Source organism: Pseudophryne corroboree, chromosome 1, assembly GCF_028390025.1.
Source record: "Pseudophryne corroboree isolate aPseCor3 chromosome 1, aPseCor3.hap2, whole genome shotgun sequence".
Lineage (NCBI taxonomy): Eukaryota > Metazoa > Chordata > Amphibia > Anura > Myobatrachidae > Pseudophryne > Pseudophryne corroboree.
Window position 1 is genome coordinate 631,165,153 of NC_086444.1, and position 26,268 is coordinate 631,191,420.

The 26,268-nt window shown below is 44.7% G+C and overlaps 1 protein-coding gene across 2 annotated transcripts in view; it reads left to right on the top strand.

The window, feature by feature from the left end:
* Positions 1 to 24,948, top strand: part of ARMC6 (armadillo repeat containing 6) — a 106,049-nt gene extending 81,101 nt beyond the window's left edge. For both annotated transcript variants that reach the window (XM_063914542.1, XM_063914543.1), the window contains exons 6-8: positions 7,113 to 7,244; positions 22,016 to 22,153; positions 24,485 to 24,948. In XM_063914542.1, the coding sequence (XP_063770612.1) occupies positions 7,113 to 7,244; positions 22,016 to 22,153; positions 24,485 to 24,697 (483 nt within the window). In that variant the 3' untranslated portion in view covers positions 24,698 to 24,948. The remainder of the gene's footprint in view (positions 1 to 7,112; positions 7,245 to 22,015; positions 22,154 to 24,484) is intronic.
* The last annotated feature ends 1,320 nt before the right edge of the window (positions 24,949 to 26,268 follow it).

Consider the following 26,268-nt stretch of genomic DNA (forward strand, 5'->3'; position numbering starts at 1 on the left):
CAGGTCTGCGTTCACCAAAGGGCTGTCTCTTACGTCTGGTCTCGTAGTAAAGGTCTGATTCAGATATTCCATACCATCATGCATATCAGTGTCTATACAAAATTTCCCTTCACCAGTATTCTCATCCTCCACCCTTTGTGCATGACAAGGCACACTGCAGTAATACTGGTGTCATCGTGCTGATGAAACATACCGGGTTTGGGCAGAACTTTGAAGGACCAATACGGCATGTGGTGTATGAACCGTCAAATCATGTACCAGTACTACGTCCCAGGTATTTGACCCTTGTCCTACACCACTGTAGTTTATCCCTTGATACCTGGTGTCCGGTTTGGAAGAGACAAAACAGAAACAGCTTCGTATCTGCCAGGGACGACTCAAATGAATCAGCGCACAACAACAAGTCATCAACATATTGTATCAGCACCGACCCACTCTCAGGCTGAAAGGACTGTAAACAGTAATGCAAGGCTTGGGAGCTGATACTCAGGCTTTCACTCGTAATCTTGGGAGAGTCAGGTCCATGTATTGTACCACCCTGTGTGAACGCAAAGGATGAAGAGGAAAACTGTGAAGAAAATCAGAATAGAGGTTGGTGACAGATAAGTTTGTAGAGGTGGAGGGGATTTTATTAAAATGACAACTGGATTGGGCACTACGGGGAATTGATAAACTACTTGGTCTACTCCCCCTTAAAGCTTGTGCATGCTGTGTCACTACTGGGACTTCTTCAGCCATCAATCCAGTGTCCTGTCCATCCTAAGTTCAAAGGGAACCCGGTATCTTGTGAGATAAATTCCTCTAACTGTGATGGACATGAATCTAGAACAGTGGAATGCAACATTAGTCTTTCAGGGTATCTAACATACCTTGTACTTCCTGAGCGGGAGTACAATATATGTATTTCACATTTAACAAAATCTCTTTCGATTAAGTTAGTCAGGGGCCACTGCTGCCAGGAAAAAAAGAAAGGGTTTAGCATCATAGCCGCCCAATCGTAACTTTAGTAGGTTTTGTCAAAGGGTAATGTTGCACTTCTCTCGTTTCTCCCATTTGCCGAATTAGTGTTTACCAGTGATCTTTTCTAGTACTGCAAAAGAAAATAAATCAACAAGCTTCTAGGTCATGCGAAGTATTCATTCAATCCTTCTCATCCCGTATTAAGGGTCTGTACATGGTCCAACAAACATTTCCGAGCTCATTTTAACTAGGGGCATTACTAGAAATGAATACTTCTTATGTGGTAACTAAAAGAAATACCCGGGGGTTACCCTATCTCTGTCCGCTTTCCTACTGGCAAATACTAATGTGTGGACAGGATATTGTCCATTTATGACGTTTACTTTCTTGATTTTTATTTTTATTTTTGGGTTTTACTATATATGTACTCGAATGACTCCATACTTACCAGTTCCACTGGTCTCAGTCACTTCCCCTGCAGGCTACTGCTCCTCTTTTACCGGTTGGATACTCCTCTGAGTGCATGAGAAATGGCTGAAACCAGTCAGGTCGCCTTCTCCTAAATAAAACTTTGACATTCATTAGTACATATAGGTTGCATTCATATTTTTATTTTTATTATTTTCTATAGTTTGTATGCTGGCTGTAACTGCTTCCACATCAACATATGACGGTGTACTTGCTTTCTCTCTTTTTTTTCTACTTATTTATTGTTGCTACAAGTTTAAACAGTTCTTATATTTCCGTTCTTATCTTATATGACTTTGGTTAGACATACTACCTGCAATACCTCAGGATCAAACTCGCCAACCCTGGGAAATGATGCCTTATCACCAACTGTCATTCGCACCCATTCGTCACCAAAAAGCCTTTCCGTGTGGACCGTACTTTCCACACATCTCCTCCGCACGTTTTCACACCGTACGTGCCTCAATAAACCAAGTGGGCCCTCTTGGCCTCCGCTATCCAGCCTGAACCCTGGCTGCCGAACGTTTTCCGCTTGTTCACTTGGTTTCCATCGCGGACTTTTGACACGATGAGCAATATGAGCAAACGGTGAAAGTCCTCAGAGTTCTCTCACTAACTCCTTCTCCGCTGATCTACCACGACTCACTCCAATAGTGACCACCGCGTACCCAGTGAGGTTCCCTACTAGGCCCCTCTTCACTGTAAGTATTGACGTATTAACAGCAATAAATCAATACGCCACCTTTTTCAGTGGAGGTTAAAAATCAGCCTGATCTTTGTGGTTTCTTTCCACAGGAATTCCGCCTGGGAAACGTCACCAAGCCATACTGTGGACTTCCACCCGGAATATTTCCTGAGAGAGAGTCAGTGAAAATTCCGTCTACTTTACACAAATCACGTCTGCGTATGCTCCACACAGCGCGTATGATGACGCAATCTGCGGAAAAGAATGCAAATGGTATCGCGTTGCACCGCATATTGCACACACAGACGTGTGGTCCAATCGCACAGCCTAAAGATACTTGTTATCTATATGCCCTACGATCACGTGAGTCGAATTCAACTAGCTGCGCTCCACAGCCGGAGCGTAATACCAAAAAAAACCTTAACTTCAAATACTTCACAATCTATACTCTATCACGCTCCTCCGCAAGTTTCCTCACTACTTGCGTATTTCTCTTATAACGTAAGGTCGCTAGCCTTCATGCCACTGAGCCTCTGCTAACTCAATGTCTCCACGGGATTCCCGACTTCCAAGGTTCAATACATCCACTCTTACTTTCAGCTCATACAAATACACAGTGTTTTTCTGTACAGAAAAATATCACTCCCTTTGATAGCTTACTCCAGAGATAGTTAACTTTAAACAAAATATTATAATAATCTGCTTTTAAAATTGGATAGTTATTTGCTATTGTATAACTATATCTTTTACTCCGCCTTTAAATTTATTTCTATGGTGTGGTTACACTTGCGCTCGCTACTTCACGCAACCTTGCGTAAACATGCGACCGTGCGCGTCCCTGCGCCACATGGCGCGTTCCTGTACGCTTACCTCACGTACCGTACCACGTGTACACCGTGCGTTCACAACTCAATAAACCACACTATCACGATAAATGTGAGCAACAAAATACTACTGCTCACTTACACAATACACAATTGTTCCTTACACTCGCCGGAAGTTACCCCCAAAGGTAATCCTCTTTTGAGTGTATACCTACACGTTTAGGCCGGAACTGCGTTTCATGTTTTTATAATTACTCCCTTAACACACTATCTCAAATATATAGCAAATAAACGTATCCGATTCTTTGCAGATCTATAATGACTATTGACTATAATTTAAATGCTATGATTCAGATTGGATAGCTATCTTGCAGAACATACACTGATATAAATATACACACAATAATAATAATAATAATAATAATAATATAATAGATATACACCATTTACTGCACTCCTATGAGACCCTTCATATGTATTCGTAAACACACTGAATGACTATAGTTTCTCTCAGAGCCTCTAATTTGCATATCAAAGATATTTGCCTTGCTCTACTAGTAGTTAAACAAGTTAATTAACATTTCAATGCCTATCTTTTAGCAAACAGAATGTTAACAAATCCTAGAAAAGAAGGGGGGGGAAAAGAAACCTTTTTCTTTTCTTTTTTTTTTCTCTCTCTCTCTCTGTGCAGTTTCTTACACCAAGCCAAGCATTTATCTCACCATTTCTCTCTCACTAGGCCCAATTGAAACTATTTGTAATAGACTATGGCATGGTTAAATTAATTCATTGGTAGCTTATAAATGGTGTTGGATTTGTACATACACTGCTCAAAAAAATAAAGGGAACACTAAAATAACACATCTTAGATCTAAATGAATGAAATATTCTTATTAAATACTTTGTTATTTACATAGTTGAATGTGCTGACAACAAAATCACACACAAATTATCAATAGAAATCAAATTTATTAACCCATGGAGGTCTGGATTTGGAGTCGCACTCAAAATTAAAGTGGAAAAACACACTACAGGCTGATCCAACTTTGATGTAATGTCCTTAAAACAAGTCAAAATGAGGCTCAGTAGTTTGTGTGGCCTCCACGTGCCTGTATGACCTCCCTACAATGCCTGGGCATGCTCCTGATGAGGTGGCGGATGGTCTCCTGAGGGATCTCCTCCCAGACCTGGACTAAAGCATCCGCCAACTCCTGGAAAGTCTGTGGTGCAACGTGGCATTGGTGGATGGAGCGAGACATGATGTCCCAGATGTGCTCAATTGGATTCAGGTCTGGGGAACGGGCGGGCCAGTCCATAGCATCAATGCCTTCGTCTTGCAGGAACTGCTGACACACTCTAGCCACAAGAGGTCTAGAATTGTCTTGCATTAGGAGGAACCCAGGTCCAACCGCACCAGCATATGGTCTCAAAAGGGGTCTGAGGATCTCATCTCGGTACCTAATGGCAGTCAGGCTACCTCTGGCGAGCACATGGAGGGCTGTGTGGCCCCCCAAGAAATGCCACCCCACACCATTACTGACCCACTGCCAAACCGGTCATGCTGGAGGATGTTGCAGGCAGCAGAACGTTCTCCTTGGCGTCTCCAGACTCTGTCACGTCTGTCACATGTGCTCAGTGAGAACCTGCTTTCATCTGTGAAGAGCACAGGGTGCCAGTGGCGAATTTTCCAATCTTGGTGTTCTCTGGCAAATGCCAAACGTTCTGCACGGTGTTGGGCTGTAAGCACAACCCCCACCTGTGGACGTCGGGCCCTTATACCACCCTCATGGAGTCTGTTTCTGATCGTTTGAGTAGACACATGCACATTTGTGGCTTGCTGGAGGTCATTTTGCAGGGCTCTGGCAGTGCTCCTCCTGTTCCTCCTTGCACAAAGGCGGAGGTAGCGGTCCTGCTGCTGGGTTTTTGCCCTCCTACGGGCTCCTCCACGTCTCCTGATGTACTGGCCTGTCTCCTGGTAGCGCCTCCATGCTCTGGACACTACGCTGACTGACACAGCAAACCTTCTTGCCACAGCTCGCATTGATGTGCCATCCTGGATGAGCTGCACTACCTGAGCCACTTGTGTGGGTTGTAGACTCCGTCTCATGCTACCACTAGAGTGAAATCACCGCCAGCTTTCAAAAGTGACCAAAACATCAGCCAGAAAGCATAGGAGCTGAGAAGTGGTCTGTGGCCACCACCTGCAGAACAACTCCTTGATTGGGGGTGTCTTGCTAATTGCCTATAATTTCCACCTGTTGTCTATTCCATGTGGCTAGCCCAAAATGGAGGATACCATGTGGCTAGCTCAAAATGGAGGACACCATGTGGCCAGCTCCTTGTCACAAAGAATTCACAATCTATACAAGCACCAAAAGTTACTTTAGGCCTGGGTTTAAAAGTATGCGAATTGGCCTCAGCATGCTAACACAGCTATATTATACCTGTGCACCAACTTTTTAAATGTTCTTTTAAATTTACTTAACAGACAATCCAATCTGAATCAAACACAATATGACTTATTTGAACTTTGTTTTGCAACAATAAAAATACGCTGTAGCATTTTAAATATTGTCAGAAACACATTGTCCCTTGAATTTCATATCAGCGCCTTACGGATAACACAAAAAAACAAAACAGCAAGTGATTCGGCAGCATCAAGATGCGTCCATCGTTAGCTGGTAGACCACAGCCGCGCTTGTACAGTGCTTCATTAAGAACGTGATATCCTGGTTGTGAGCCCCCATCTGAGAAAGTCAAATCTATTTCTAATAAGTATTTAAAATGCCAGCGCTAATATAAGTTGCGGACGCAAGGTGCATCTTATTACCATATACGATAAAAGTGCGCTGTACGTTGCAAACACTACATCCATTAAGAGAAAACAAGTACACGCACACATTTCTGAGTTCCAAAGCTCATTGATGTATATATTTGTTATTAAAAGGCTGTGTATACAATATATCACATGTACAGTATGTGTGTGTTTTTGTGTGTGTGTGTGTGTATATATATATATATATATATATATGTATACACACATACATATGTATGTGTGTGTGTATAATATTTACATGGTTACAATTTACACAGGAAGCAGTTATTACAAACTAATCCATTACAGCCAGCAATACATCACCATTTCCCTGTCCCTCTATGCATACTCCGCTCTCCATATCTCTCCATCCTCACAGCAGCAGAGTATCAGCAAAGCACCATCTCAATCAGCACCCAGGAAAAACAGAACTTCTTGTGACTGGGATCAGCTATACACTGTGTATATTGGGGGCGTACAGGTCTGGGACTGGGTCTTCTGTTATTGGTCCAGGGGAGGGAACTTTCTCATTCATAATGAATCATTGGTCAGTTCATAAGCCAGCAATGAAGATGACATCAAAAGGGTTGGCCTCTGGTTTCCGCCCACACATGCTGTCTTTTGTTCTCAGTTGAATTGTGGCTTCATATTCATACATTCAATCATAACTAATTGTTGCAATGAGCTACAACTTAACCACAGGCATCAAATTGACACACACATTCTCCTGATCATTTTGACACCATGCATGACATGTTTATCTTGCTATGCTCCAACAATACACACCATTATATAATTTAAAACCTTATAATGTCTAGTGCTTGATATGTTTTAGTTTATGTGCTGTATGAAATATGTGTTGAATATATCTTTGTGGCATGTCTGTGTAAGTGCGTATGTTACCATATATTGCTGCGCACGCTGTGCGTATTCCCAAGCATAGCGACTCATAAGTGTGGAGTTTGGATGTTCTCTCTATGTAATATTTTTGACTTCGACACCAATTAAAAATAATTAGATTGTAAGCTTGCGAGCAGGGCCTTCCTACCTCTGACTGTTTGTTATTACCCAGTTTTGTTTTATCATTTTGTCCAGTTGTAAAGCACAACGGAATTTGCTGCGCTATATAAGAAACCGTTAATAAATAAAATAAATAAGTGCCTAATTAGTCATTCAGGGGTTTGTCCCAGGGGTTTTGACCCAGAACCTGACATTTTTAACTTAAAAATAGGGATTTTCCCTAAGTATATAACCTGCTCAGAGTTGGGAAATTGAAATGTGCTGTAAAATTACCGGGAATACGTTTTCTCAGACAATTGAATTTGGCCCTTAGGCATTTATATCTGTGTATTGTTATCAGGAGCTTGTAAAGCAAGTACTGAGTGCGCTGAGAGCCATTGCTGGAAACGATGATGTAAAAGATGCCATTGTGAACTCTGGCGGGACAGATCTGATCATTCTTGCAATGAACCGACACATCTGCAATGCCCAGGTAATTTTGTTTTTATAGCTAAAACTAAAAGTATATCACTTTTTCTCTAAAAATGCATTTTTGTTATTTTACCTTGAAAAAAAATGTGAATTAAAAATGATCAGTACATTTATTTCCCATGTTATTTTTGCTGGTAACATCATATCGAATAACTGCAAAATGTCATCCAGACTAGATGTGTGCTTTATATAGTGTAACGGAAACCCCTGTGGAAGCCTTTGCTTTGTGTTTCTTTTTCCATCCACTACTCGCATTCCTGAAAGTTGCTCACTGTCACTCAGAAAACACAGCCTTCAGACTCTGTCATAAACTCATTGGGCAGGATTCAAATGTCGGCTCCCGGCCGCGATCGCGGTGTTACTGTCGATGGGCGCGACATGCGTGTGAAGCCAAACAGGTCTCTTCACGATCGCGCACATTACTTTAGTCGGGTTTAGGTGCTTGACGCGCCTAAACAAGACTGTAATCAGAAAAATAGTGGGGCACATTTGAATATCGCCCCACTGTCTCCCGTCACTTTAGACGGGAGATAACGGGTGCAATAGGATTTGAATCTGGCCCATTATGTCACAACTTGTAGTGTATCACATAGCATTCAAGTAGAAACACTTCTCCTGAAACAAATGTGCATGTACTGTAATACTCTCTGTACTTTGCGTTCAAATCTTTGTGCATCACAAAAGAATCTTCTCACCTTTTTATGACTGGAAAAAATTATGTTCATAAAACCTAATGAGACACCAGCCTTTGCTACACTGACTAGAAAATAACATCTTGATTACAGATGGGTGGTCTTCAGTATGCCGACTGACAGGATCCCGGCACACAGTATACCGGCGCCGGGATCCCGACACTTATTCTCCCTCGTGGGGTCCACGACCCCCCTGGAGGGAGAATAAAATAGCGTGGTGCGCGTAGCGCGGCGAGCCCGCAAGGGGCTCATTTGCGCTCGCCACACTGTCGGTAAGCCGGCGGTCGGCTTCCCGGCGCCGGTATGCTGGTCGCCGGCATACCGTAGTGAACCCATTACAGATAACATCACGGTGACATGCTTGAACTTAATTGTTCATTGTAGTCAGTAACTTGTTGCAGCATTATTGCCCTCCAGCACAATAGAAGTAATGTTGCAATAATCTATTCTGGGTCTCCTAAGAAAAGTAAAATAAATGATTTTCTTGTTTATTATAGGATGTCGAGCATTTGATCTTTTTATTATGTTAAATTTAACATAATGAGTTTGGGATTTATACAGGAATATACAGTAGAAATTACTGATATCTGGATATATGAGGGAGAAATAACACAGCAGGAATTAAGTCTGCTTCCTATGTAAGGAAAACAGGCACTTATGTTTGTACAGTTCCTGGTATAACGTTTATTTTTATCTGGAATTATCCATCATATAGAAACCAATAGCTGGATTAATAGCTGGAATTATCCAGCATTTAGAAATCAGGAATATACTCAATCATCCAGCATAGAGATACCAGGAATATGCCTATTACCCCTTTCACACCGCGCATATTGCCGGGTCGACACGGGTCAATGTGCGGTGTGAATGCGCCATGTCAGATTTCCCGGGTCGCCTGACATGGCAATTCAACCTGGGTTATAAACAGTGTTATTCCCGGGTTGACTATCGGGTCAGAGGCTCTGTAAACAGATTCCTGGGTCGAACCGATCCTGGACCCGTTTACAAGATAGGGAGAGGCGACGCTGAGATGAGCTCCTCTCCCAGCGCCGCCCCCGGCTGCTATGGCAACCGATTCGGCAAATTGCAGAGTCTGGAAGCCATCAGAAAGAGGTAGGAGAGTCTCCAATGCCGGATCCCATGCGGGAATGACCTGTTTCCAATTCCCAGGTGGGATCCGGCATTAGAGATGTGAAAGGGGTATAATATTGCAGTGTTGTTAGAAACATCTCTATTATGCTACAGGAAAGTAACAAATGTAACATTTCTAACTACTGAACGAGGAATTCATAAACACTAGACATAATATTGTTACATTTGTAACCTTCACTAGATATCCCTGCTAGAAATAATCTAGTGATCATTCAAGAGCAGAACAGTAAATCTGAAATATCACAGGCAAATATTATTACACAGAATAAAGACAGCGCACAAGCCTTTTCTTTTAAATCCCATTTCTCTAACGTCCTAGTGGATGCTGGGGACTCCGTCAGGACCATGGGGAATAGCGGCTCCGCAGGAGACAGGGCACAAAAAGTAAGCTTTTAGGATCACATGGTGTGTACTGGCTCCTCCCCCTATGACCCTCCTCCAAGCCTCAGTTAGGTTTTTGTGCCCGTCCGAGCAGGGTGCAATCTAGGTGGCTCTCATAAAGAGCTGCTTAGAAAAAGTTTTTTAGGTTTCTTATTTTCAGTGAGTCCTGCTGGCAACAGGCTCACTGCTACGAGGGACTTAGGGGAGAGAAGTGAACTCACCTGCGTACAGGATGGATTTGCTTCTTAGGCTACTGGACACCATTAGCTCCAGAGGGATCGAACACAGGCCCAGCCATGGAGTCCGGTCCCGGAGCCGTGCCGCCGACCCCCCTTGCAGATGCCGAAGTTGAAGAGGTCCAGAGGTCTGGAAACAGGCGGCAGAAGACTTTTCAGTCTTCATAAGGTAGCGCACAGCACTGCAGCTGTGCGCCATTGTTGTCGGCACACTTCACACCAGCGGTCACTGAGGGTGCAGGGCGCTGGGGGGGGCGCCCTGGGCAGCAATGTATAATACCTTTTTCTATGGCTAAAATACATCACATATAGCCCTTGAGGCTATATGGATGTATTTAACCCCTGCCATATATCGCAAACTCCGGGAGAAGAGCCCGCCGTTTTAGGGGGCGGGGCCTATTCTCCTCAGCACACAGCGCCATTTTCCTGCTCAGCTCCGCTGTGAGGAAGGCTCCCAGGACTCTCCCCTGCACTGCACTACAGAAACAGGGTAAAACAGAGAAGGGGGGCATATTTTGGCGATATTTTTATATATTAAGCGCATATAACAGAAACAACACCTTTTAGGGTTGTTTATATACATTTTTATAGCGCTTTGGTGTGTGCTGGCAAACTCTCCCTCTGTCTCCCCAAAGGGCTAGTGGGGTCCTGTCTTCGATAAGAGCATTCCCTGTGTGTCTGCTGTGTGTCGGTACGTGTGTGTCGACATGTATGAGGACGATGTTGGTGTGGAGGCGGAGCAATTGCCGGTAATGGTGATGTCACCCCCTAGGGAGTCGACACCGGAATGGATGGCTTTAATTATGGAATTACGTGATAATGTTAGCACGCTGCAAAAGTCAGTTGACGACATGAGACGGCCGGAAAACCAGTTAGTACCTGTCCAGGCGTCTCAGGCACCGTCAGGGGCTGTAAAACGTCCCTTACCTCAGTCAGTCGACACAGGTACCGACACAGATGAATCTAGTGTCGACGGTGAAGAAAGAAACGTATTTTCCAATAGGGCCACACGTTATATGATCACGGCAATGAAGGAGGCTTTGCATATCTCTGATACTGCAGGTACCTCAAAGGGGGGTATTATGTGGGGTGTGAAAAAACTACCTGTAGCTTTTCCAGAATCAGAGGAATTGAATGACGTGTGTGATGAAGCGTGGGTTAACCCCGATAGAAAACTGCTAATTTCAAAGAAGTTATTGGCATTATACCCTTTCCCACCCCCTAGGGTGGATAAGGCGCTCACACGCTTATCAAAACAAGTGGCGTTACCGTCTCCTGATACGGCCGCCCTCAAGGATCCAGCTGATAGGAGGCTGGAAACTACCCTGAAGAGTATATACACACATACTGGTGTTATACTGCGACCAGCAATAGCCTCAGCCTGGATGTGCAGTGCTGGGGTGGTGTGGTCGGATTCCTTGACTGAAAATATTGATACCCTGGATAGGGACAGTATTTTATTGACTATAGAGCAATTAAAGGATGCTTTTCTTTATATGCGAGATGCTCAGAGGGATATTTGCACTCTGGCATCGGGAGTAAGTGCGATGTCCATATCTGCCAGAAGAAGTTTATGGACGCGACAGTGGTCAGGTGATGCGGATTCCAAACGGCATATGGAAGTATTGCCGTATAAAGGAGAGGAATTATTTGGGGTCGGTCTATCGGATCTGGTGGCCACGGCAACAGCCGGAAAATCCACTTTTTTACCTCAGGTCACCTCCCAACAGAAAAAGACACCGTCTTTTCAGCCGCAGTCCTTTCGTTCCTATAAGAACAAGCGGGCAAAAGGACAGTCATATTTGCCCAGAGGCAAAGGAAGGGGTAAGAGGGTGCAGCAAGCAACTACTTCCCACGAACAGAAGCCCTCCCCGGCTTCTACAAAGCCCTCAGCATGACGCTGGGGCTGTGCAAGCGGACTCAGGGGCGGTGGGGGGTCGACTAAAGATTTTCAGCACACAGTGGGCGCGCTCACAGGTGGACCCTTGGATCCTGCAGGTAGTATCTCAGGGTTACAAGTTGGAATTCGAAAAGTCTCCCCCTCGCCGGTTCCTAAAGTCTGCTTTACCAACGTCTCCCTCAGAAAGGGCGACGGTATTGGAAGCCATTCACAAGCTGTATTCTCAGCAGGTGATAGTCAAGGTACCCCTCCTACAACAGGGAAAGGGGTATTATTCCACACTATTTGTGGTACCGAAGCCGGACGGTTCGGTAAGACCTATTCTAAATCTGAAATCCTTGAACCTGTACATACAGAAATTCAAGTTCAAGATGGAGTCACTCAGAGCAGTGATAGCGAATCTGGAAGAAGGGGACTTCATGGTGTCCCTGGACATAAAAGATGCTTATCTGCATGTCCCAATTTACCCTTCACACCAAGGGTATCTCAGGTTCGTGATACAAAACTGTCATTATCAGTTTCAAACGCTGCCGTTTGGTTTGTCCACGGCACCTCGGGTCTTTACCAAGGTAATGGCCGAAATGATGGTTCTTCTACGAAGAAAAGGCGTATTAATTATCCCTTACTTGGACGATCTCCTGATAAGGGCAAGGTCCAGAGAACAGCTGGAAGTCGGAGTAGCACTAACCCAAGTAGTGCTTCAACAACACGGGTGGATTCTGAATCTTCCAAAATCTCAATTGACCCCGACGGCACGTCTGCTGTTACTGGGAATGATTCTGGACACTGTTCAGAAAAAGGTGTTTCTCCCGGAGGAGAAAGCAAGGGAGTTATCCGAACTTGTCAGGAACCTCCTAAAACCAGGAAATGTGTCAGTACATCAATGCACAAGAGTCCTGGGAAAGATGGTGGCTTCTTACGAAGCAATTCCATTCGGCAGATTCCATGCACGAATATTTCAGTGGGATCTGCTGGACAAATGGTCCGGATCGCATCTGCACATGCATCAGCGGATAACACTGTCACCAAAGGGTGTCTCTTCTGTGGTGGTTGCAGAGTGCCCATCTGTTAGAGGGCCGCAGATTCGGCATACAGGACTGGGTCCTGGTGACTACGGATGCCAGCCTACGAGGCTGGGGAGCAGTCACACAGGGAAGAAACTTCCAGGGCGTGTGGTCGAACCTGGAGACGTCTCTTCACATAAATATACTGGAGCTAAGAGCGATTTACAATGCTCTAAGCCTGGCAAAACCGCTGCTTCAGGGTCAGCCGGTGTTGATCCAGTCGGACAACATCACGGCAGTCGCCCACGTAAACAGACAGGGCGGCACGAGAAGCAGAAGAGCAATGACAGAAGCTGCAAGGATTCTTCGCTGGGCGGAAAATCATGTCATAGCACTGTCAGCAGTGTTCATTCCGGGAGTGGACAACTGGGAAGCAGACTTCCTCAGCAGACACGACCTCCACCCGGGAGAGTGGGGACTTCATCCAGAAGTCTTCCACATGATTGTGAACCGTTGGGAAAAACCAAAGGTGGACATGATGGCGTCCCGCCTCAACAAGAAACTGGACAGATATTGCGCCAGGTCAAGAGACCCTCAGGCAATAGCTGTGGACGCTCTGGTAACACCGTGGGTGTACCAGTCCGTGTATGTGTTTCCTCCTCTGCCTCTCATACCAAAGGTACTGAGAATTATATGGCTACGGGGAGTAAGAACAATACTCGTGGCTCCGGATTGGCCGAGAAGGACTTGGTACCCGGAACTTCAAGAGATGCTCACTGAAGAGCCGTGGCCTCTACCGTTAAGAAGGGATCTGCTTCTGCAGGGACCTTGTATGTTCCAAGACTTACCGCGACTGCGTTTGACGGCATGGCGGTTGAACGCCGGATTCTAAAAGAAAAGGGCATTCCAGAGGAAGTTATTCCTACCTTGATTAAAGCCAGGAAGGAAGTGACCGCACAACATTATCACCGCATTTGGAGAAAATATGTTGCGTGGTGTGAGGCCAAGAAGGCCCCAACGGAGGAATTTCAATTGGGTCGATTCCTACATTTCCTGCAGGCAGGATTGTTTATGGGCCTCAAATTGGGGTCTATTAAGGTTCAAATTTCGGCCTTATCGAATTTCTTCCAGAAAGAATTGGCTTCAGTGCCTGAAGTACAAACCTTTGTCAAAGGTGTACTACATATACAGCCCCCGATTGTGCCTCCAGTGGCACCGTGGGATCTCAACGTAGTTTTGGATTTTCTCAAATCCCATTGGTTTGAGCCGCTCAAATCGGTAGATTTGAAGTATCTTACATGGAAAGTAACCATGCTACTGGCCCTGGCTTCAGCCAGGAGAGTATCAGAGTTGGCGGCTTTATCGTACAAAAGCCCATATCTGATTTTCCATTCGGACAGGGCAGAACTGCGGACGCGTCCTCAGTTTCTGCCTAAGGTGGTTTCGGCTTTTCACTTGAACCAGCCTATTGTGGTGCCTGCGGCTACTAGCGACGTGGAGGACTCCAAGTTGCTGGACGTTGTCAGAGCATTGAAAATATATATTTCAAGGACGGCTGGAGTCAGAAAATCTGACTCGCTGTTTTATCCTGTATGCACCCAACAAGATGGGTGCTCCTGCGTCTAAGCAGACGATTGCTCGTTGGATCTGTAGCACAATCCAACTTGCACATTCTGTGGCAGTAACAGGAAGAGGGCGACCCGGCACTGGTCTGAATTAATTTTTTGATTACAGAAAACCAAAGATTGGACAATTTTTAAGTAAATCTTTAATATGGTGTCCAGTTTGGGGGTGCACCCAGAGCCAGAGACACATGCATGAACAGAAGGAGAAAAGAGAAGGCTCTTGTGTGGGCGCACTCATTAATTTAAGTTAAATAACTTGAATGATTAACCCTTGGTTAATCAATTAGCAGATAAAACATGATTTATTTAGAAATATTATTTAAAATAGGTATAGTTGCCCCTTATCAAAGAGATGTGAATGATTCTAGTTGAATAAAATGTTCTGGTCCTGCCTCAGGAAATGAGATGGAGAGGGGTAGAGACACTGCAAGTCATAAACCCTTTCTCACCCGACCAGTACAGATAATCTGTATTAATGAGATCAATTAAGTCAATTGATTTTTTAATTCTGTCATAATCCAAATAAAGGAATAACAGCTTGTTTTAAACAGTATGCAATTGTTCATAAGCTGTGCTTGGTTGATTAGTGACCTGTAGCGATATATTATAGTATATTTAGGAAAGATCAAAGAGTATACCTTAGTAAGAAATGAATGGGATGTGGTGATGCTGCTGTTGGAGTCACATACCATACATCATATGAGATGGTTATTGCTCTACAACACTGGGTATTCCCTGTGAGTCTCCTCTTCAGGTACTAGCTCAGCCCACATTGTTTCGCTTCCAAGATCGGACGAGATCGGGCATTAACAGTGTGGTTTGATAGAGAGATTAGGTCAGACTCCAATGAGAGTGCACCTATATAGGGAGGAGTGACTTGTTGGGTCACACAGATGCAGTGTGGATCTGCTGTTTATGTTAGGCAGGAAACATCAAATCCCACCGAGGTGGTATTGTGTCCCTGGATCATAAATGAGAGTCCACGAAAAAGAGAAAGGTATATGAATTAAGGCGTGATAAGGTATATGCCCTGATAAAACAAAGGTTAATGAAACTTTGGTTTTTAGGCTAAGGTACTAAAGATTACCCATATATCAGCGTGCACACGAGTAGAAAAACAAGGATCAAGAAAAACCTTTTTTTTGGTATTTTATCTATGTGTACACAGATGATAGGATTAAGGACAGAGATATATCAAATTAATTATAGATACAGATTATTGTTACTGGTATATGAGATGAGAATTCTCATATGAGGAAAAAATGTCACTGAGAACACTGGGTATGAGTTAGAGCTGTTATACTTGCTGAAACCGAAAAGAAATCTTATATGATCTATGCAGCAATGAAATATTAGGATCACAGGAGGAAGGTCAAAAATAGAGAATGCAATATTTCCTACCTATAAGATACAGTTTGTCCTACTGAATAAAGTATTGTGCAATAAGCCTAACTAAAGGCACAGATAATAGCTGCAGGGATGCAGGTATAGTTTCAGTGACAGCTAATAGCTGCAAGGATGCAAATGCAGGACCAAATGGGTCCTGGTTTGTCCAACTGCATTTGATTTATTCCTAGCCTCAGGTCAGATTATTCCATCTTGTCACTTTTGGGTCATTGTACCCAGCTGTTACTGAAACTGCATTTGCCGACGGTGAAGAAACAAACGTATTTTTCCTTTAGGGCCACAAGTTACATGTTAAGGGCAATGAAGGAGGTGTTACGTATTTCTGATACCACAAGTACCACAAATAAGGGTATTTTGTAGGGTGGGAAAAAACTACTTGTAGTTTTGCCTAAATCAGATAAATTAAATGAAGTGTGTGATGATACGTGGGGTTCCTCCGACAGAAAGTTATGGGCGGTATACCCTTTTTCCCGCCAGTAGTAAGGGCGAGTTGGAAAACACACCTTAGGGTGGACAAGGCGCTCACACGCTTATAGGCAGATTCCAGACGGCATATGGAAGTATTGCCGTATAAAGGGGCGGTCCATTGGACCTGGTGGCCATGGCAACAGCTGAAAAATCCACCTTTTGTTACCCCGAGTCACATATTGGCAGAAAAGGACACAGTCTTTTCAGTCTCAGTCCTTTCGTCCCCATACGGGCAGGCGGGCGAAGGCCAGTCATATCTGCCCAGGGGGAGAGGAAAGGGAAGAAGACTGCAGCAAGCAGCTCATTCCCAGGAACAGAAGCTCCTCACGGCTTCTGCCAAGTCCGCAGCATAACGCTGGGGCCGTACAAGCGGACTCAGGTGCGGTAGGGGGTCATCTCAAGAGTTTCAGCAACACTCGCAAGGGAACTCCGGGATCCTACATGTAATATCCCAGGTGTACATTGGAAATTCGAGACGTCTCCCCCTCACACAATTCACAGGCTGTATTCCCAGCAGGTGATAATCAAAGTACCCTTCTTACAACAAGGAAGGGGGTAGTATTCCACACTATATTGTGGTACTGAAGCCAACCGGCTCGGTGAGATCTGAAATATTTGAACACTTACATACAAGCGTTCAAATCAAGATGGAGTCACTCGGAGCAGTGATAGCGAACCAGGAAGAAGGGGACGATATGATGTCACTGGATATCAGGGACGTTTACCTACAGGTCCAAATTTGCCCTTCTCACCAAGGGTACTTCAGGTTCCTGGTACAGAACTGTCACTATCAGTTCAGACGCTGCCGTTTGGATGGTCCACGGCGCCCCGGGTCTTTACCAAGGTAATGGCCGGAATGATGATTTTTCTTAAAAGAAACATGGACGCTTTCCTGATAAGGGCAAGGTCCAGAGAACAGTTGGAGGTCGGAGTAGCACTATCTTAAGTAGTTCTACGACAGCACGAGTGGATTCTAAATATTCCAAAATCGCAGCTTTTTCCGACGACACGTCTACTGTTCCTAGGGAAGATTCTGGACACAGTCCAGAAAAACGTGTTTCTCCCAGTGGAGAAAACCAGGGAGTTATCCGAGCTAATCGGGATCCTCCTAAAACCAGGAAAAGTGTCAGTGCATCATTGCACAAGAGTCCTGGTAAAAATGGTGGCTTATTACGAAGCAATTCCATTCGGCAGATTTCCCGCAAGAACTCTTCAGTGGGATCTGCTGGACAAATGGTCCGGATCGCATCCTCAGATGCATCAGCGGATAACCCTATATCCAAGGAAAAGGGTGTCTCTCCTGTGGTGATTACAGAGTGCTCATCTTCTAGAGGGCCGCAGATTCGGCATTCAGGATTGGATGCCGGTGACCACGGAGGCCAGCCTGAGAGGCTGGGGAACAGTCACACAGGGAAAAAATTTCCAGGGAAGTGTGATTAAGTCTGGAGAATTCTCTCCGCATAAATAAGCTTAGAGCAAATTTATAATGCTCTAAACTTAGCTAGACCTCTGCTTCAAGGTCAGCCGGTATTGATCCAGTGGGATAACATCACGGCAGTCGCCCACGTAAACAGAAGGGCGGCATAAGAAGCAGGAGGGCAGTGAAAACTGCAAGGATTTTTCGCTAGGCGGAAAATCATGTGATAGCACTGTCAGCAGTGTTCTTTCCGGGAGTGGACGACTGGGAAGCAGACTTCCTCAGCAGGCATGACCTCCACCCGGGAGAGTGGAAACTTCATAGGGAAGTTTTTCAACATGATTGTGGACCGTTGGCAAAGACCAAAGGTGGACATGATGGCGTCCCGCCCGAACAAAAACGGGACAGGTATTCCGCCAGGTCATGAGACCTTCAGGCGATAGCTGTGGATGTTCTGGTAACACCGTGGGTGTACCAGTCTGTGTATGTGTTCCCTCCTCTGTTTCTCATAACCAGGGTATTGAGAATTATAAGACATAGAGGAGTATGAACTATACTAGTGGCTCCGGATTGGCCAAGAGGGACTTGGTACCCGGAACTTCAAGAAATGCTCACAGAGGACTAAGGGCCTGGGGAGCTAAGAAGGGACTTGATTCAGCAAGTACCATGTCTATTCCAAGACTTACCGCGGCTGCGTTTGACGGCATGGCGGTTGAATGCCGGATCCTGAGGGGAAAAGGCATTCCATAAGAGGTCATACCTACCCTGGTCAAAGCCAGGAAGGAGGTGACCGCACAACGTCATCACCACATGTGGTGAAAATATGTTGCGTGGGTGAGGCCAGGAAGGCTCCACGACGGAAATTCAACTAGGTCGATTTCTACACTTCCTGAAAACAGGAGTGTTTTGGACCTCAAATTGGGGTTCATTAACATTTAAATTTCGGCCCTGTAGATTTTCTTCCAGAAAGAATTGACTTCTGTTCCTGAAGTCCAGATTGTAAAGGATGTATTGCATATACAGCTTTTTTGTGCCCCTAGGGGCACCGTGAGATCTCAACATAGTGTTGGGATTTCTTAAAATCATATTGGTTTGAACCGCTCAAATCTGTGGATTTGAAATATCTCACATGGAAAGTGACCATGCTGTTGACAAATATCTCACATGGGAAGTGACCATGTTGTTAGCCCTGGCCTCGGCCAGGCGATTGTCAGAATGGGCGGCTTTGTCTTACAAAAGCCCATATTAAAATTTTCCATTTGAACAGGACAGAACTGGGACTCGTCTCCAGTTTCTTCATGAAGGGGTGTCAGCGTTTTCACCTGAAACAACCTCTTGTGGTGCCTGCGGCTACTAGGGACTTGGAGGACTCCAAGTTACTAGACGTGGTCAGGGCCCTAAAAATATATATATATATATATAGTTAGGACGGCTGGAGTCAGAAAGTCTGACTTGCTGTTTATACTGTATACACCCAATAAGCTGGGTGCTCATGCTTCTAAGCAGTCTATTGCACGCTGGATTTGTAGTACAATTCAGCTTGCACATTCTGTGGCAGGCCTGCCACAGACGAAATATGTAGATGCCCATTCCACAAGGAAGGTGGGCTCATCCTGGGCGGCTGCCCGAGGAGTCTCGGCATTACAACTTTGCCGAGCAGCTACGTGGTCAGGGGAGAACACGTTTGTAAAATTTTACAAATTTTGATACTCTGGCTAAGGAGGACCTGGAGTTCTCTCATTCGGTGCTGCAGAGTCATCCGCACTCTCCCGCCCGTTTGGGAGCTTTGGTATAATCCCCATGGTCCTGACGGAGTCCCCAGCATCCACTAGGACGTTAGAGAAAATAAGAATTTACTTACCGATAATTCTATTTCTCGTAGTCCGTAGTGGATGCTGGGCGCCCATCCCAAGTGCGGATTGTCTGCAATGCTTGTACATAGTTATTGTTACAAAAATCGGGTTATTACTATTGTTGTGAGCCATCTTTTCGGAGGCTACTTCGTTTTGTTATCATACTGTTAACTGGGTTCAGATCACAAGTTGTACGGTGTGATTGGTGTGGCTGGTATGAGTCTTACCCGGGATTCAAGATCCTTCCTTATTGTGTACGCTCGTCCGGGCACAGTACCTAACTGAGGCTTGGAGGAGGGTCATAGGGGGAGGAGCCAGTACACACCATGTGACCTAAAAAGCTTTTTAGATGTGCCCTGTCTCCTGCGGAGCCCGCCATCCCCATGGTCCTGACGGAGTCCCCAGCATCCACTACGGACTACGAGAAATAGAATTATCGGTAAGTAAATTCTTATTTTCTTGATCCTTGTTTTTCTACTCGTGTGCACGCTGATATATGGGTAATCTTTAGTACCTTAGCCTAAAAACCAAAGTTTCATTAACCTTTGTTTTATCAGGGCATATACCTTATCACGCCTTAATTCATATACCTTTCTCTTTTTCGTGGACTCTCATTTATGATCCAGGGACACAATACCACCTCGGTGGGATTTGATGTTTCCTGCCTAACATAAACAGCAGATCCACACTGCATCTGTGTGACCCAACAAGTCACTCCTCCCTATATAGGTGCACTCTCATTGGAGTCTGACCTAATCTCTCTACTATCAAACCACACTGCTAATGCCCGATCTCGTCCGATCTTGGAAGCGAAACAGTGTGGGCTGAGCTAGTACCTGAAGAGGAGACTCACAGGGAATACCCAGTGTTGTAGAGCAATAACCATCTCATATGATGTATGGTATGTGACTCCAACAGCAGCATCACCACTTGCTTCTATCCCATTCATTTCTTACTAAGGTATACTCTTTGATCTTTCCTAAATATACTATAATATATCGCTACAGGTCACTAATCAACCAAGCACAGCTTATGAACAATTGCATACTGTTTAAAACAAGCTGTTATTCCTTTATTTGGATTATGACAGAATTAAAAAATTAATTGATCTCATTAATACAGATTATCTGTACTGGTCGGGTGAGAAAGGGTTTATGACTTGCAAGTGTCTCTACCCCTCTCCATCTCATTTCCTGAGGCAGGACCAGAACATTTTATTCAACTAGGATCATTCACATCTCTTTGATAAGGGGCAACTATACCTATTTTAAATAATATTTCTAAATAAATCATGTTTTATCTGCTAATTGATTAACCAAGGGTTAATCATTCAAGTTATTTAACTTAAATTAATGAGTGCGCCCACACAAGAGCCTTCTCTTTTCTCCTTCTGTTCATACATTCTGTGGCAGGCCTGCCACAGCCTAAATCTGTAAATGCCCACTCCACAAGGAAGGTGGGCTCATCTTGGGCGGCTGCCCGAGGGGTCTCGGCATTACAACTTTGCCGAGCAGCTACGTGGTCAGGGGAGAACACGTTTGTAAAATTTTACAAATTTGATACTCTGGCTAAGGAGGACCTGGAGTTCTCTCATTCGGTGCTGCAGAGTCATCCGCACTCTCCCGCCCGTTTGGGAGCTTTGGTATAATCCCCATGGTCCTGACGGAGTCCCCAGCATCCACTAGGACGTCAGAGAAAATAAGAATTTACTTACCGATAATTCTATTTCTCATAGTCCGTAGTGGATGCTGGGCGCCCATCCCAAGTGCGGATTGTCTGCAATACTTGTACATAGTTATTGTTACAAAAATCGGGTTATTATTGTTGTGAGCCATCTTTTCAGAGGCTTCTTCGTTGTTATCATACTGTTAACTGGGTTCAAATCACAAGTTGTATGGTGTGATTGGTGTGGCTGGTATGAGTCTTACCCGGGATTCAAGATCCTTCCTTATTGTGTACGCTCGTCCGGGCACAGTACCTAACTGAGGCTTGGAGGAGGGTCATAGGGGGAGGAGCCAGTACACACCATGTGATCCTAAAAGCTTACTTTTTGTGCCCTGTCTCCTGCGGAGCCGCTATTCCCCATGGTCCTGACGGAGTCCCCAGCATCCACTACGGACTATGAGAAATAGAATTATCGGTAAGTAAATTCTTATTTTTATTTACACCAAATAATTTTTCTTTCTTCGTTTTCTACACGTTATTCTATTTCTATCAATTTTTATATTTCACTCTGCATGACCCCATAAAAGGGGGACATATAATACATCATATGTGATAATATTAAAGAAACCCATATCACAAATGGGTATTGAACTTTCTTCTAGATTTTATAAGGTTTATCAATAAAGAGTATCAATGTCGGAATTAAAAATATATATAGATTTTTTTTCTTGTGAAAGGGAAAGAGTGCTGCTGTTATGAATTTGATTCCTTTCTCTCTTTTCAAAGTCCTCACATGTACATTGAATCAGCAAGCAGCACCATCTATACGTGCTTCATGTTAAAACATTCTCTTTGAAGTCTACAGTAAAAATATGTATTCAAAATATTTTATAATTGCATTATCTCAGATTGAACAATTTCATCCATTTTCACTTAAATGAAGTACATGATATAAATAATCTCTCTCCTTAGATCTGTGATCAGGGCTGTTCTGCCCTTGCTATGTTAGCTCTGCGTAAGCCAGAAAACTGTAAAGTCATCATGGAAGGAGGCGGAGCTTTGGCTGCTCTTCAAGCAATGAAGGCACATCCTAAGGACTCGAGTGTGCAGGTAACCACAATCAACCCAAAATGCTCCACCCCACAAAACAAAAACAATGATATCATGTTGGTATTTGTCATCCTAGCCAATCCCCAATGACTTATCATACGGTTATGTCCACAAGCTACTGTATTGTGAGAGGATAAGTACACCTCCATAACATGGCTAGGAGAGCTCTGGGGGCAGATTAAAGGGTACTGAGAAGAGAAGTAAGGTCATGGTCATGTCAGTGGTGGTTGTCACAAAGTTGGTCCATAAACTGAATGACAAGCACTGAGCCAATACAGTGAATAGGTTCTCGCAGATGAGAAGTATATTAATGTGTGTTAATTGCAGACTGTTTAAATAGAGATGAAAAAAGATAATAATTGTATACTTTTTGATCATTCAGAGCACTTAGTGGATAAACTACAGTAAATTTCCCAGGCTATACATAAGATGATAATTGGTTGGGTAAGGTCTTTCCTTTTTATTGTTGCTACATATCTTTAATATATTTAATTCAAATAATTGATCTAGCCAAGTAAGCAGCAGTGTCGGCTATGTTCATATTGTAAGTGCATTATACGTGGGGAATACAGGCAACATGTTTAACTTTTCCTTGACACACATAAGGCAATATTCAATTGTTTATTGCTCCCGATCTCCCGTCTAAAGCTGCGAGAGATGAGGGGGGGGTGGCGATATTTAATTGTGGGGTTTTTTATCGCACTTGTTGTGCCCAGAAAGGTTGGGATTAGCAGCCTAAAGCAGCTAACCTTGACCAAAGTATTGGGTGTTACGCGAAAAGTCCATTTTAAGTGCTCAAATGGGTCACTTTTCGCTCATTTCAGCTTGCATGTGAACAGGTACCGGCGGCCCAACGTGCCCGAACAGAGCAGCAATGCGCTCACATGATTATTGTTGCCCCCTGCCTATGCAGCCTAGATGCGAACGTAGAGGGTCGCCATCTTTTGGGTCGCAGCGGATGCGTGTGACGTCACACAGCTGTCGCAGCCTGCCCTGCAACGGTTTGGACACATCTGCGTTGTCCGGACCGCGCCCCCCCAAATGGTGCATCGACATCCACAAAATGTGGCGTCGACACTCCATCACCGCCCCGTCTGCCCTTAAACTGCAATCGTTTATGATCTCAGTTTAAGACCTCGCACATGTGCGCACAGCCATGCGCGGAAGTGCAAAAATCGGCAAATTGCAATTTTCGCACTTTTGCAGACCTTACTGAATTAAGCCCACAGTTTGATTTCATAAGCTCAAACAAAACAAGTTGGCCCAAAACTGAGATGTTTTACTGTCCCAAGTTTGTGCATATGGCAGGCCTGAACATGTTCAAGAAAGTACATTTTTATTTACGGAACACATTCATTTTACAAACCTGCATCTCTGAGAACTTAGAATTGGAGTATTTTTCTAAAACATCAAAATTCTTCCAGGCGGATATTGATTTGTTAACACTTGGACACAGTGCAGTATGAATGACTATTGCAGTGTAGAAAAGGAATAATTTCTATTGTCAAATAACCATCTCTAATTGAACCACAGTAACTAATATGTAGGAAACCGATCTTGGCAGTGTACTTCCCCGCTTCAGCAGACAACATGTTAATACATCTTGTCGATGTCCCTTCCTGCTTCCCCTCGGTAAAGGCAAAGCAGGAAGTGTTATAGCGGCACAGATTCATTTACCCCATAATGAGCAATGTGTGTCCAAAAATGTGTTTCTTCTTTAAAATACACCTAAAAGGCACAGAAGCCTTCCCAATAAAAGTACAAGTCAAGACCAGGAGCGGAATGTAATGAAGTCATGTACAAGGAATGGTTTAGCCTTCTACATGACTGTACCTTTAAAAAAACGTCTGAGTTTGGCCGGCATCCTGCACAGCCACCAAACTCGGACTTCATTTCATCCCAGCCCAGATCTCCTCCAGCTCAGAGCTGGTGAAAAAATCAAATGCTTTTGTGGCGTGGAAATGGCCATCCACCCCAATACACAGCAAAGAAAACATTTAAACATGCTCCCTTTCCCCTCCTCTCAATAATCTCACTTCAAAATTAGTCTTACTGCTGCTTTGCTCCGGAAAACTGTGTGAGCTAGTGCACCTACTCTGTACATTCTAAGGAACACCTTCACTCAATCCTTCCCAATGGAAGTGTTGGTTCTTCTGCAAATTCCAAAATGTTGCTCCATAACGCCATGTTCTGGCGGTTCTCTAGGCACACTTGTGATTAATTGAGACTGTCAACAACCAAAGTGATTATTGCACATTTTGTGTCTCAGAAATAAGGAATAGTGGTTCCATTTGTACGCTAACCAATATTTCTCACTTATCTTTGCCTCAGAAACAGGCCTGCATGGTGATCAGGAATCTGGTATCTCGCACTCAAGATTTCTCGCAGCCTATCTTGGAAATGGGAGCAGAGTCTTTAATTCTTCAAGCACGCAGCACTCACAAGGACTGCGATGATGTAGCGAAGGCAGCTCTGCGGGACCTTGGCTGTAAAGTAGAGCTCCGAGAGCTGTGGACTGGCCAGATAGGCAGTTTGGTGCAGTAAATGCATTGTATCTTATCCCTGTGATATAAAATGGCGCTGGCAGCTTACTGGGGCATTTATTGCACCCATTCCCCTTTATCTCTTAAAATGAGCTAGTGGTCTACATTTGATCCATGCTTTACAATTCTTACTTATATTTTTAATATTATTATGTAACGCGCCAATGCCTGTATTGTAATGTACACACTGCTTCTCACGCTGTTAATATTCTTGTACTACTCCTCCGGGCAGAATAAAATTGGTTTACAGAACACTGTGTTCGCAAGTTGCCTTATTTCTCTGACGTCCTAGTGGATGCTGGGAACTCCGTAAGGACCATGGGGAATAGCGGGCTCCGAAGGAGGCTGGGCACTCTAGAAAGATTTCAGACTACCTGGTGTGCACTGGCTCCTCCCACTATGACCCTCCTCCAAGCCTCAGTTAGAATTCGTGCCCGGCCGAGGTTGGATGCACACTAGGGGCTCTCCTGAGCTCTTAGAAAGAATAGACTTAGGTTTTTTATTTTCAGTGAGACCTGCTGGCAACAGGCTCACTGCAGCGAGGGACTAAGGGGAGAAGAAGCGAACTCGCCTGTGTGCAGAGTGGATTGGGCTTCTTAGGCTACTGGACACCATTAGCTCCAGAGGGATCGACCGCAGGCCCAGTCCTTGGTGTTCGGTCCCGGAGCCGCGCCGCCGTCCCCCTTACAGAGCCAGAAGCAAGAAGATGGTCCGGAAAATCGGCGGCATGAAGACTCTGTCTTCACCAAGGTAGCGCACAGCACTGCAGCTGTGCGCCATTGCTCCTCTCACACTTCACACTCCGGTCACTGAGGTGCAGGGCGCTGGGGGGGGGGCGCCCTGAGGCAGCAATAATAACACCTTGGCTGGCTAAAATACCTCAATATATAACCCCAGAGGCTATATATGAGGTAAATACCCCTGCCAGAATTCCATAAAAAGCGGGAGAATAGGCCGCGAAAAAGGGGCGGAGCCTATCTCCTCAGCACACTGGCGCCATTTTTCCCTCACAGCTCGGCTGGAAGGAAGCTCCCTGGCTCTTCCCTGCAATATACAGTAACAGTAAGAGGGAAAAGAGAGGGGGGGCATTAAATTTGGCAGTATATATACATATATTATATGAAAAGCAGCTATTAGGGACATAACTCAGTTAGTCCCTGTATATATATATATATATAGCGCTCTGGTGTGTGTTGGCATACTCTCACTCTGTCCCCGCAAAGGGCTTTTTGTGGGTCCTGTCCTCTGTTGAGCATTCCCTGTGTGTGTGGGGTGTGTCGGTATGGCTGTGTCGACATGTTTGATGAGGATAATGAGGCGGAGCAGATGCATTTTGAAGGGACGTCACCCCCTGCGGGGCAGACACCCGAGTGGATGAACTTATGGAAAGAAATGAGTGCACGTATAGATTCTTTACATAAGAAATTTGACGACATGCCAAATGTGGGACAGCCGGGATCTCAGCTCGTGCCTGTCCAGGTGCCTCAGGGGTCGTCAGGGGCTCTAAAACGCCCGCTACCTCAGTTTGCAGACCCGGATGTCGACACGGATACTGATAACAGTGTCGACGAC